The 15,583-nt window shown below is 25.0% G+C and overlaps 2 protein-coding genes across 4 annotated transcripts in view; both read left to right on the top strand.

Moving 5' to 3' along the window:
• The window catches only part of LOC128953296 (uncharacterized), a 388,095-nt gene that overhangs the window by 65,124 nt on the left and 307,388 nt on the right, over positions 1-15,583 (top strand). The window lies entirely within an intron of this gene.
• LOC128953383 (uncharacterized GMC-type oxidoreductase Mb1310-like) lies at positions 8,087-11,859 on the top strand. The gene is made up of 5 exons (XM_054298868.1): positions 8,087-8,463; positions 8,907-9,403; positions 10,165-10,506; positions 10,666-11,014; positions 11,850-11,859. The coding sequence occupies exons 1-5, from the start codon at positions 8,087-8,089 to the stop codon at positions 11,857-11,859; spliced, it is 1,575 nt and encodes a 524-aa protein (XP_054154843.1).

Here is a 15,583-nt window from a genome sequence, read left to right on the forward strand (position 1 = left end):
CACATCTAGTACTGGTTGAATTTATTGGCCTACCTGGCCACCAATTAGTATAGGTGCTATTATTAGTATTACCATCTACCCAGATCAATTGATGTTGTCTAACCTGGGCATCCAGCCATACGGAATCAACTAGTTTATGTTGCTGGAATAGATAGTCATCCAACATCGACTGTTCCCCCGGTGAATGTATTGTCAACAATGTTGATTCACCTACCCGAGCCAACTGGGCACACATTGCCCGGGCACTGGCATACGGTGCTAGTGCTGTACAATTTTCCAGTGGATTGTTGACAACTATTTTGATACATTTTGGTTGGTGTTGTTGACCGTCATATAGGATGTCCCAACCGGCCAGACATTTATCACCCAATGTATAGTAAACTAAATATTTTTATAGTAATAAATAAATTAAAATAAATAAATAAATTTAATTAAATTTAATTAACAGTTTTTTTTTTGTAACTGCTTTTATATATACTTTTATACGTACAATTAATTACTATTACAGTTAATATTAGAAAGATATTCATTATAAATAATTATTTTAAATTTAATTAATTTATAATAAATATTTATATATTATTATTTTTCAATTTTATTTTTTTAACTAAAAAAAATCTATTACATTTATTTAGCTAATTAATTTTTTTAAATAGTAACTAGCTAAGTATAGTAATTTAGATTTTTTTTTAAATTACTAGTATTATTAGTTTATTACACGTTTACAATTAAATCATTAAAATGATAATAATTGACACTGATCATTATTAAATATTAAAACTTAAAACATACTATATAGTTCATGTATTTATATAAATTTTACACTTTATTAAAATTTTTTTTGATATAATTAATTTAATTCAATTCAAATAAAAAAATAAATAAAAATTCCAACACTTGTACTATTAATTACTTATTAATTATAATTTAAGTTTAATAATTATTATTTTTATTATTTGTGTTAATTATTAATGTTTAATACTAATAAACTAATAAACTACTTATAATATATTAAAAATAATAAAATAATAGCAAATATTTTTAGTCTATAAATATAATTTATAGCCATTAATAAACATTTTTTTCCGTGCATTAAACTAATACTCAACTAATAATACTAATAATAAGTATAATAATAAAATTTATATTAACATTATTAGCAATAAAAAAAATATTGAAAAAATTAATTTTAATAAAAATTATTTTTTTAGCATTTTTAGTACTATTGTATTTATAATAAACATTATAAAAAATTATATTACAAAACAAAAATATACTAGTTTTTAAAAATAATATTTAATTAAATATTAAAAAAGACAAAATAATAATAGTTTTTTTTAAAAAAAATATCAGACTATTTAATTATTTTCAATTTATTATTATTTTTATTATTACATAAAATTTTTAAAAAAATAATTAATTTACTAATTTTTGCTGAAATTAGATTATCATTAGTAATTCAATTAATATATTATTAAATTTCTTATTAAATAAAAAAACTATTCAATCAATTACTTATCAATAATTATTATACAAATTTATAAATTCAAAATAAATTCATAAATAAACAATTTATTATAGATTTGATTATATAATTAGATAATATTTTTTTTTAATCTTTATATTTTTTACGGATTTCTATTTAACATTTATACTTAATTTTAAAAGATATAATACATTAATAAATATTAATAATTATTATCTAATTATGAAATGAATTGAATTAAATAATTTAAAAAAATCAAATCAAAACAATAATAGTAACAAAAATTAATATTAAATTTTTAATACTATAATTCAAGTAGTATTGAAAAAATAAATATATTGCTTTTTTATTAATATAAGTTTATGTATTTTATAGTTTATATAACTAATTAATTGCTTAAATAATTATCAGTTCATATTTGAGAAAAATATAATAATAAAATTTTTAACACTCAAATTATTAAGATATTAATAAATATCTTATTTTTATAATCAATTAGTAATCGACTTTTTGAAACTAAATTGAAGTTAAATTAGTAATTAGTGTAATCATTATTATTGACATTTAATTAAGTAATAAAATTATAATTATATATCACTTTGACATTTTAGCTATCAATTAATCATTAATAATAATTGATTAATTTTTTTTTTAGTATATAAATATAATAAGTTAAGTAAAAATAATATAATTGTTTTAATAAATAATAAGTCAATAAAAAAAATAATTATGAAACTAATAATTTTAATTGTATTAATAATAAATAATTGTAAGTATAGTATAATTTAACATAAATTAAAAAAAATTATTTAAATTTTTAATTAAACTATAGATTATTATATTGAATGCGCCTACAAATGTCCGACTGGTTGGACGGCATATGACGATCAACTAAAGTGTATTAAAATAGTCAGCGATTTGATTGATACATACACTACAGCTGTGGACAGGTGTTCAAAGTTAGATCCCGGAGCTACACTATTGACTATACATTCGCAACGGGAACAGGACTATTTGAATGATTTGCTGTATGTTAAAAATAAACTGGTTGATACTGTATGGTTAGGTGGACAGGTTAAACTGGATACATTAACCTGGATAGATAGTAGCCCGGTTACCTATACTAATTGGCTTACAGGGGTCGGCCACATAACACTAGTGATGTTGAATGTTTCGGAAATGTTAGCAAACGGAAAAACCATGGTCTAAATGGTTTGACACTGTATGTAATAAACATAATATGATAGTTTGTCAATCAAATGCAATTGCAACAAATGTTAGTGAATTGGAAAAAATCAGATTTTAGAAATTAGATATTATACAAGAAAATCATGTTAAATAAATTGGAAACTATAGTTAAAAATCAACAAGATCAATTAAAAAAAATCAACAAGATCAATTAGTTAGCTTAACTAGCAATTATACTAAACAACAAACCAAACTAGATTCACTAACTAACAATTATACACAGTTAGCAGATAATCCCGTACCCGTGGGATTTATATATATACCCAGCTAGCGGGTCAACCCGAACCCAGTCAATTGTGGCCACGGGTTAAATGGCAGGAAGTGACCTCAGAGTATGCTGGATTGTTTTTCCGGGCCGAAGGTTCCGGTTCCCTAACGTTTGGTCAGATACAGTCGGCTAACTGGTCCCGATTTGGCCAGTGTTAGTACTTATGGATATTATTTGACTGGAAAGGAGATTGGTACACGTTTAGCCGATTTACCCGTTACCGGTTGGACCGATGATATTAATGGCGGCTATTTTGCCGATCATATGTCCTTATATTTTACTTCAACGGATAATAGGCCCCGAAATCAGGCCATCAGACTATTTAAACGCATTTAGAGAATTGAAAATAATTAATTAGAAAAAAACAACAAAATTAAAAAGTAATTAAATTATTTATATAAATTGTATATATATATGTGTGTATATATTAATAATAATTACAACAACAAAAAAATACAATTAATATTTTTATTTTGTATAAAATATATAGATATATATATATATATATAGTTGTTATGATTATGTTTTTCTTTGTTTGAATTAATCATTTATTTAATTCAAAACTGTTTAGTAATTTCTATTTTTAAAACAAGTATTTAAATAACTTGTAAAATTTTTTTATTTAATATTTACTTTTTTAAAAATACAATAATAAAAATAGTATAAACATTTATATAATAAAATTATATAATATAAATATAATTTTATTTTAGAAAAATAATTTTGTGTAAAACAATTTTTTTTTGAAATCATTAAAATACATAAATTAAATATACACTAAATTTTAGATAAATAAATCAATTATAAAAATATTAATTGTATGATTGATTTATTCAATTCAATTGAATTCAAATGCGTTTAAATAGTCTAATGGCTTGATTTCGTGGCCTATTATCCGTTGAAGTAAAATATAGTTGCATTTGACTAATAAAACCATAATTATTATTATTAATATTATCGGTCCAACCGTTTACTGGTAAATCGGTTAGTTGGCAACTATCATAACCAGCAAACTGGTCAGTTGTTTGATAGCTGCTAACTGTACTAACAGTGGCCAATCGGGACCAGTTAGCCGCCTGTATCTGACCAAACGGTTCGGAACCCGAACCTTCGGCCCGGAAAAACAATCCCGAATAATCACGGGTAACATCTAACCAGTTAACCCCTGGCCACAGTTGACTGGGTTCGGGTTGACCCGATAGTTGTGTATATATAAATCCCAGGGGAACGGGATTAGCAACTAGCTTCATATATGAGCTAGCTAATTTTGATAGTTTTTTATCTAATTGTTCCTGATAATTTCTACTAGATAATATTAATTTAACTAGATCATTTACAGGTAACGTTTGTACTAGTTGACAAACTACCTGGTTACGTTTTGTACATACAGTATCTAACCATTTACCTTCCAGTTCCTCTATACTACCTATATCTATACCTAACATTTCCACACATTCAACTTGGCTAGTATTATTTTTAGGTCTACCCTCTAACCAGTTAGTATAGGTAACATTTGTATTATCTAACCAGGTTAATTGTTGTTGGGGCTGATTGATCCAGGCACCTAACCATATTGAATCAACTAGTTTATTTCGGTTGAATAGATAGTCGGTTATGTAGGCCTGTTCACCGGGTGAATGTATTGTCAACAATGTTGATCCTCCCGGAGCCAACTTCGTACACATATCCATAGCATTGCCAAATGTTTCCAATGAATCGTTTAATATTTTCAAACATTTTAGTTGATCATCGTATGCGTCCCAACCGTCCAAACATTTATTATCGCCAATAGTATAGTAAACTATATATATATATATATTTATATATAAAATATAATAATTATTAATTTTTTATAACTAACTAATAATAACTAATTTAATGGATACTTACAATTAATAATAGTTAGTATAACACTTAATGTTATACTGAAATTCATAATATATATGATTATTAATACTTTTAAAAAAAATATTAATTATATTTTAATTTAATATATTTATTTAATAATCAATATTTAAATTTATTTTTTTTATTATAAAATCTATATATTTATTTAGCTATAGCTGTTTGATTGCTTTAGTTATTAAACATATATAAAATGTATATAAAATAATAATAATCTTAAGTATTTCAATATTAACTATAAGTATAACCAATTCATAAAGTTATATAAGTTTTTATATACAAAAAAATATTAGTATTATTATTATTATTATTAGTTTTATTTGTTATAAACATGTTAACAATTTTAATTAATTAATTTAATAATTAATTAATCATTAATAGACAATAATTATAATATAATATTCATTGACTTTAATATTGGTTTATTTAACTATAAACTTAACTAGTTTATTGAATTTTATTACATTTTTAATTTTTTGAAATTTTTGTTTTAGGCAATAATGCAATTAAATATAAATTTTGCAACATTTAGTAAAATAATATTATTTATTATATTTGAAAATAATACAAATATTATATATATATATATTCAAATATTCATAAATAATAAAAACATTTTTTAGTTGTGCATTAAACTTATTATTTCACAACTAATAATAATAATAATAAAATTATAATTATTAGCATAAAAAATATTTTTTAAAAACATAATAATTTTTTTCAGCAAGGTTAATAATATTTCTAATAATCTAATAAAAATTTATAGTACAAAAAAAATATTAGTAAATAGTAAATATTTTAAAAAATATTAAAAATATTAAATACATAGAATAATCACTATTAATATTTTAAACATTAATAACTTTATGAAAAATTATTTATAACATATATTTTTTAAAAATAAAAATTATTACATCAATTTAACATTTTATTTATTTATATAATATTTATTTTGTATTATAATTTTTAAGCACATAAATAATCATTTAGTTAAATATAAGAAAAAAAACAATAGATTTACACACAAAAAAAGTTTATTAAATAATTGATATTTTTTATTATTAATCTAAAATTTTTATAAGTAATTTCATTTTTAATTTCTAATTATTATCTAAATATTTTATAAACTATAGATTATTATATATTATATATATATATATATATATATATATAATTAAATTACTTTAAACTGTTGATTGGTTGACAATAAATACTAGCAAACGGTTATCGGCCGCCAAACAGATAACAATACCGTAACCATTGATTACCAGTTTAAGTTGATTACGGTTTGCCTGGGATTTTGACGGTCCCATACCGTAGACGATATCTTGATTGTCGGTAACAAACATCAGGTTGTTATTGTTGCCGAAAACATATTTTAGTAATTTTTTAATTACAAATTTTTTCATGAAAGATATGTAATTATTAATTTATAAAAAAACATTTTTAAGATTTATAATAAAAATAATTATTAAATAGTAATTAAATGTATTTTTTCAAAAAAAATAATACAAATATTTTTTAATGTATTTTATCTTCAAATACTTTTTTACTATTTACTTAATAATAATTAGTTTGTAATAATTTTTTTTTATAAAAAATAATGATTGCTTAAACATTTGTATATTAATTTTTTTGAAATATTTATATATATTTAAAAATATTATTTTTTGATTTTATTTTGAAAATATTTTTTTCAAACTTAATATAATGTTACAATAATATTATATATTATAAATTAAAAAACAATTTTATTTTTCCTTATAAATATAATAATACTAATATCAATATAAATATATTTTGATTTATTTTAACATTAAATTTTTTATGTATTAAAATTTATATAAATAATTTTTATTATATTTTTTAAAAAAATCATTTCCTAATCTCATTATAAAATAATAAACATATTTAAAAAAATTTAATATTTATAATAATTTCTATAATATTTCTAATAACTATTTTATATAACTAAGTGTTATATATAATATATAGTTTTAAAAATATATAAACATTAATAATACATATTATATAAGTTTTAAGTTACTTTTTTTACTAAAATTATCAACAAAATGCATGTTTGCCTATAAAATAATATCTAATTATTAAATTTGTTAAATTTGATATTATTTTTTCAAGTATTATATAGTTTTTAAAACTATTTATTTAAAAAATTTATTTAAATAATATTTATTTTCTATAAACATTATATGATTTTATCATTGAAAAGTATTTATATATATATATTAATGGATTATTTTATATATATATTAATGGATTATTTTATATATATATATTAATGGATTATTTTATATATATTGTTTAACAATATTTTTTTCACATATTTATTTTATATCAGTCATTTAGATATTGAAAAATAAACACTTTATTATACATTGTTTTTATGAATAACAATTATTTAATTATTAATAAATTAACAATTAAATAGATGAGAGAGACAGAGACAGAGAGAGAGATAGAGAGAGAGAGATTATTAAAATATATATTAAAAGTTTAAAAATTTTTCAAATTAACAAAACATACAAATGAAATATTATTATTTATTTTTTTAATTAACTTAATTTTTTATTTTTTTAAGAAACAATATTAAATGATAAAAGTTGTATTTTTTCAATAAAATTATTAAAAAAAAATTTTTCTACTAATAAATTTTTTTATTTGTTGATTAAAATTTGGTAATAACCCCTCATATAATAGCTGCTAATAATTAGTATTATATTTACATTAAATAAAAATTTTAAAAAAATCAAAAAAATTATTTACAACAAAATAATATGTTTTATATAAATTATTTCAATTGACATTATTAAATGATTTTTTATCAAACAGTTACCTACAAACATAAAAATACAAAATACAGTATATATATATACCGAGTCATTCAATAGAAATTAAATTTTTAAAATATTTTGAATTATTTATAAATAGTTAGATTGCAAAAAAAAAAATAAATAAATAAATATTATATTATAGCTTAATTAAAATTTTATATTATATTTAAAATTAATAAATAAATATATATACATATATACAACAACAAACAATATTATTATTGTAAATTATTATTTAATATTTTTTTAAAAAAAATAAGTTATTTATTATTATTATTATTTAAATTTTTCAAAACAAAAATGTACTCGCTAACTATACTTGTTAAAATGTATATGGTCTACACTATACTCAAGGACAGGCAGCTCCAGCACAACCAACTGTCCAATCGTACACCACTACCACCGAAACCCCAATACGATTATATAGTAGTCGGCGCTGGGAGTGCCGGTGCTATTGTCTCGTGTCGTTTAAGCCAATGGGGTTGGGATGTACTGCTACTGGAAGCTGGCGGACCACCCGATGCCCAATTTGATGACATACCGGCCCTTTGCGGACAATCTGTACGCCAGGAAAGCTATTGGTTTTATAAGCAAACCCGTCAGCAATATACTGGACACTCGATTAATGGGGATGGTCGGGAAATTGAGGCCAAAGGTCATGTATTAGGTGGTACCTCACAAGTTAATTATATGATATATAATAGGTATTATAATTTAATTATTTATTTTTTAATTAATTATTTTTGTATCAATATACAATATACAGTATATATTGCAAAAAAAATTAATATTTACATTATATCTAATGTTTTTATTTAAATATATTATTATTAATAATAATAATATATTAATATTTCAAGTATTTATAGACCATTTGGGAATTAATGGGAAAAATATTATGTTTGTCATAAATTTAATAATAATATATATATTAATTATATATTTTTTAAATGCTGTAAATATATTATTAAAAATAATATATTAATATTTAAAATATTTACAAACCATTGGTATTAATGGGAAAAGTATTATTTTTATTGAATTTAAAAAATAATTTTCAAACTTAATTATATTATTATTATTATTTAAAAATATATTTACTGTATATAAAAACTGAAGTGTTTTTTGTTTGTTTGGTTGGTTTTAGAGGTAATCCTAAATACTATGATATGATTGCCTCAAAATACGGTGCCATTGGTTGGGATTACGCAAGTGTTTTGCCAGTATTTAAACTAATGGAAAACAATACCGACCACCGGCTAAGCGATCAGTATCACGGACGACAGGGACCAGTAGGTGTGTCCACACCGGGTGAACCGTATCTGATATTACAAAAACAAGCCCAGGCTGCCCGGGAATGGGGATTGGAATCAACCGATTATAATGGTCTAAATCAAACAGGTTTTGCCATATCACAGATGACCAGTTCCCGTGGTCTCAGGTCATCTACTTTGAATGCCTATTTGGAAAGTGATAGTTTGTGTCCCCAATTGACTATAGTTACCGGAGCTCAGGTATCTAAAATACTAATCGATAGTAATGGTGATGATGATGATGGCATACCCCGGGCACAGGGAGTCGAGTTTATTAAGTATAATCGCAAACATCAGGTACGGGCTAAACGTGAAGTCATAGTATCGGCAGGTAATACAACTAAACTGTTTTTATACTGTGTTTGACTGTTTGTTTGATTGATTGTTGTAATTATACTAATAATAATTAAATATATATATATATATTTAATTAATTATTAGTATAATTATTTATTGTATATTTTGAATATAGTAAATATTATGTTTAACTAAAAAAATAATAATAATAAAACTTAATTAATCAAGCAAGCAAGTTTATTTAGCAATTTAAATAAATAAGCAATTTATTATTTTTGTTATTTACGATATTATTATTTAAAAAAGTTGATTTGATTAAAATATTAAGTTAAAAAAGTTAAAAATACTAAAAGTACTATATTTTTAACATTTAGTATTTTTAACTTTTAACTTAACTTATTTAATCAAATCAACTTTTTAATAATAATAATAATATCGTAAATAAAATAAAAAATTAAAATGCTTATTTATTTAATTGCTAATTAAACTTGCTTGCTTGATTAATTAGCTTTATTATTAATTAATTAATTTTTTTAAAAACATAATATTAACTATATTTAATATACAATAATAATAATAATAATAATAATAATATTCAACTTATTTAATCAAATCAACTTTTAATAATATCCTAATTAAATTAAATTAATTGCTTATTGTTATTAGTAAATAAAACTTGCTTGATAAATTAGATTTTAGTAATAATAATTTTTTTTAATATAAATAATATTTATTGTTTTTACTATTCATTAATATAATAATATTTAATTTAGTTAATTATTTTATTTTTTTCAGGTACAATAGCCAGTCCACAGTTGCTAATGGTATCGGGTATAGGTCCGGCCCAACATTTACTGGAATCGGGTATTACCACTATATATGCCGATCTACCGGCGGTTGGCCAAAACTATTGCAATCACGTATGTACAGTACTGGGCTTCCCAATTACCCAGCCGGGTATGGCTGCTGGCCAACCAATATCCATGGATAATCTAAATCAATTATACAATCTAACCTACCTGTCCACTGGTCCGCTAAGTGAACAACAATTTTCCATAATGTATTGGTCGTCATCCCATGATAATGGTGTCGATATCATCAATCACCCAGATATCTATTTAGCTACTACTGCTACTAGTATGCTAGTAGTAGACAATAATAATAATAATAATAATATTTTAATGGATTATCTAACAATAATTGTTGCCCTAATGAGACCCAATAGTTGCGGTACAGTTAGATTAAATTCAAGTATGGATATTAGGGATCATCCTATTATTGATCCTCGATATTTAGCTACCAATAGTGATCGATTAAGGCTCCGGGAGGCAGTTATCCGTACGTTTAAGTTTGTCGAAACTACTAGTTTCCGACAGTTTGTACGTATGGATAGTGAACCGGTAGCTCCGTGCCAGTACTGTCCCACTGGTCCTGTCTACCAGTGTTTGAGCTATATTGATTGTTTGATCAGGGAATGGGCCGGCACTCATGTTCATCCAGTCGGTACCTGTCGTATGGGTGACCCCCGGCGCAGGGATACTGTAGTCGACCCCAGATTGCGTGTCAAAGGTATACGCGGACTTCGTGTTTGCGATGCGTCCGTCTATCCCGAGGTAATGAATGCCAATACCAATGCACCGGCAATGTTGGCCGGGGAGATGGGCGCCCGATTCATACATGAAGATAATAATAATAATATGAATAATAAATTATAATAATATTATAATTTTTTTTTATAAATATATTTATAAATATAATATTAATAATGTAAATGTAATAATAATAATAATAATAATAATAATAATAATAATAATAATAATAATAATAATAATAATAATAATAATAATAAGATTGTATTTAATTATTATATCTAACAAATAAATATAACAAAAACCAGTTGAGAATGCTAGAAAGCATTTCCACACGAATTCCTAATCATAATTAAAAATTAAATTCAGTATGATAAAATAAACTCAACTATAGTTATGTAGGGTATCAAACGATTTAGTATGACAAAATAAACAACTATAGTCATGTGGGGTATTAAATTATTCAGTATTACAAAATAAACTACTATTTTCCTAAAAAATAAACTTAAAAACGAAAAAAATAAAAAATCAATATTCAAAAAAATTCAAAAAAAAATTCAAAAAAAATTCAAAATTTTTTTTAATTAATTTTTGGACACCATTTTCTTCAATTTCCTAATAAATAAACTTAAATAAGAAAAAAAACAAAAAAAATTTTAAAAAAAATTCAAAAAAAAATTCAAAAAAAAATTCAAAAAAAAATTAAAATTTTTTTTTATTAATTATTGGACACCATTTTGTTTTTTTTTTGCTTAAAAATATACTTGAAAATAAAAAAAAATAAAAAAAACAAAAAAAAAGCGTAGCTGAGCCTGGATTCGAACCTATGTCCTCGTGGGACAGACAGACCGACAGACCGACTTATAGATTTCATATACGTATTACTTTCAGGAATTCGTGATAATTATTAAATAACAGTTTTTTATAAACATAATTATTAACATATAATTATTAATAAGTGATAGATAATAGATTAAATATTTTAGGTAGGGATCAATGCATTGATTAAACACAACAATTATATATTTTTCAGTACTACTAGAGTATAAGGTAAACTTAGTTATTTTATAGGGTGTATATTTTATAAAAATATTTTTTATATAACTTTTCCTATTTCTATCATGTCTGATATATATATATATATACAGTCTATTGATTATCTTCATGTATGAATCGGGCGCCCATCTCCCCGGCCAACATTGCCCCGGCATTTGTATTGGCATTCATTATCTCCGGATAGACGGATGCATCTGAAACACGCAGTCCGCGGATACCTTTGACACGCAATCGGGGATCGACAACAGTATCCCTGCGCTGGGGATCACCCATACGACTGGTACCTACTGGATGTGCTTCGGCACTGGCCCATTCCCTGATCAAACAATGCCGTGTCCTGTATATGGCCGGCCGGTCCCACACCCGACAGCATAAGCAACTGTGGTGTGCCTATTATGCCTATTATTCATTTAAAAAAAATATGTATTAAAAAAATATATTAAAAAAAAATATATATATAATATATGTATTAGTGAATACAGGGTTTTAAGTATAAGTCAGGCAGGCATAAACAATAGATGCCAATTTTTTTTTTTGACAAATGCCTGACCATTTATTTTGCAGATGATGACGTCACCTAATATTTTAATTTTATATTATTTGTTTTAATTATATTTTAATTATATATATATATATATAAAAAAAACATTGTTTTATCGTTATATTTGTTTGTAATTATCTTTTGTAAATTGTAAAAGTAATATCACTGCCAAAATTAGGTATATTAATTTTGTAAATTTAATTACCATGCTAATAAAAAATCACTATATTACATAATTTTACATACAGTTGTTTTTTGCAATTTTAATATTGGCAGGCAAATAAAATAGATGCTAGGTTATTTATGCCATCTATTTGTGGCATTGCCAGGGCATGCATTTATTTCCTAAAGAACTCTGATTATTATATACATAATAATAATAATAATAATGGCATAAATTATATACACTATAGGATTACCTCAAGATACTATGACTTCACGTTTGGTCCATACATGATGGGTACGATTAGACTTAATAAATTCGACTCCCTGTGCCCGAGGAGGTTGTAATGCCATTGCTGATAATGCCATTGACTGCTATCGCTATTAGTTGTTGATCCAGGTAGATCATCTAATATGGCATCGGGTGGTCCGCCAGCTTCCAATAGTAGCACATCCCAACCCCATTGGCACAGTCGACACGAGACAATAGCACCGGCACTACCGGAGCCGACTACTATAAAATCGTATCGGGGTTTCGGTGGTAATGGTGTCCGATAGGCCAGTCGATTGTGTCGGAGCTGACGCTCACTGATAATAGTGTATACCATATATAATTGAGCCAGTATAGTTATTGAATACATTTATTTTTAAATTAAATAAATAAAAATACAATTTAATAATAATAATAATAATTATTTATTTATTTATTTTTAGAAATATTAATAAATATTAATTTTTTAAGTCTATTAAACAAATATATATAAAGAAGTATTTCATTAATTATGTCCGAGCGGTTTTCTAAATAACTTTTGATTTGGTAGAGATAAATTATTTCTGTAAAATGTTTATAATTTAGTTATTTACGCGTGATAATAACCACTTTTCATTTTAAAATTTAAATCACGTGATCACATTTTTAACGGGATGTTTGCAAACCACTATGTCAAAACCTAATATATAAATGATAAGATAAAAATTTTATAGCAAATTTGTAAAGCTTAAATTGATAATTTATGGGAAGAAAATTTTTTGAAATTGGTCAAAGAATAAATTTTCTATGGCTTTTCGAACTTGTGGAAAAACACATTATATAAAATATTCGAAAATAAAATGACGTTATTTATGGATAGTAGACAATTATTAGATAAAGATTTTACTACTTTTACTTTTTCTAAAAACAAAATTTTTTTATGTCGAATATTTTTTCAGATAATTAAATTACACTAAAAAACGCAACATTGTAATATGATAATGTAATTTTTATTTAAATTTGATTATCTAAAAAAATATTCGACATAAAAAAATTTTGTTTTTAGAAAAAGTAATAGTATTAAAATCTTTATCTAATAATTGTCTACTATCCATAAATAACGTCATTTTATTTTCGAATATTTTATATAATGTGTTCTTCCACAAGTTTGAAAAGCCATAGAAAATTTATTCTTTGACCAATTTCAAAAAAATTTTCTTCCCATAAATTATCAATTTAAGCTTTACAAATTTGCTATAAAATTTTTATCTTATCATTTATAGATTAGGTTTTGACATAGTGGTCTGCAAACATCCCGTTAAAAATGTGATCACGTGATTTAAATTTAAAAATGAAAAGTGCTTATTATCACGCGTAAAGAACTAAATTATAAACATTTTACAGAAATAATTTATCTCTACCAAATCAAAAGTTATTTATAAAACCGCTCGGACATAATTAATGAAATACTTCTTTATATACTGTATATATTAGATAAATATATTGTAAGACAAGTGGGGTTATCCCGGGTATATTTACTATGTGAACACTCTATGAGTGTTCATCAACCCTTGATGTAAACCTTACTATTGCTTATAGACTAAGCCCTTACGATGCTCTGTACATACCAGCATTATCATCTATCGGTATGTGGCTTAAAGAGCGAGCGGATCTCCTATCACTGGTTGTGTACAAAGTTATATATGTGTTGATTTGTGTAGTATTTAGTCGACCGACTGTTTTAATTTATGCTGTTCCTTGCATAAACTATCCGTACAATACTACCGTACGGATATCCAACTGATTGGTACAAAGTCTAGTTTAAGGTCTGTTTGGTAAACATGTTTTCCTTGATATCTCCATAACCACTTGTCCTACTGGTCTCCAACAAGTACCATTGGCATCAGTACATAAAACCCGATTTCCAGTTATCGATGACCTTGACCTTTGACATGTGACCTTGACCTTGACCTTCGACGTGACCTTGATTTTGGAAATGTGACCTTGACCTCTGACCTCTGACCTCTGACCTCTGACCTCTGACCTCTGACCTCTGACCTCTGACCTCTGACCTCTGACCTCTGACCTCTGACCTCTGACCTCTGACCTCTGACCTCTGACCTCTGACCTCTGACCTTCGACCTCTGACTTTGGTCAGTGGACCAGGTGGTCAGTGTAACAGTTGACCAATGTGTCTTGTGACATTACTATATCTGAGTTAACCTATCATAGCGCTTACTTTTTCATGGCCCACAATCGGTTACTCAATAATAAGGTTTACTCAACGTCATCACGTGTCATAACTAGTCTTTGGTCTGACCGGTCACAGCGGACACAGTACCGGAGTTCCCTTCTATATAGTATTCGATTACGTAATAAGTGGACGACTTCCATCGGCGCGGCGTTCGATTGCTGTCCTTTATGTTAACTGTATACTATAGGACTGTTTGGCCTTTAGGACCTATGGGCCTGTAGGACTGTGGGCCTGTAGAACCGATGGGCCAGTAGGACTGTGGGCCTGTAGAACCGATGGGCCTGTAGGACTGTGGGCCTGTAGGACCGATGGGCCTGTAGTGAAGCCATATGTGATCCATAATGCCATCCATGACGTAATCC

This window comes from Oppia nitens, unplaced genomic scaffold, assembly GCF_028296485.1.
Source record: "Oppia nitens isolate AA-2021 unplaced genomic scaffold, nextdenovo-longstitch-racon4-pilon3 scaffold21_pilon_pilon_pilon, whole genome shotgun sequence".
Lineage (NCBI taxonomy): Eukaryota > Metazoa > Arthropoda > Arachnida > Sarcoptiformes > Oppiidae > Oppia > Oppia nitens.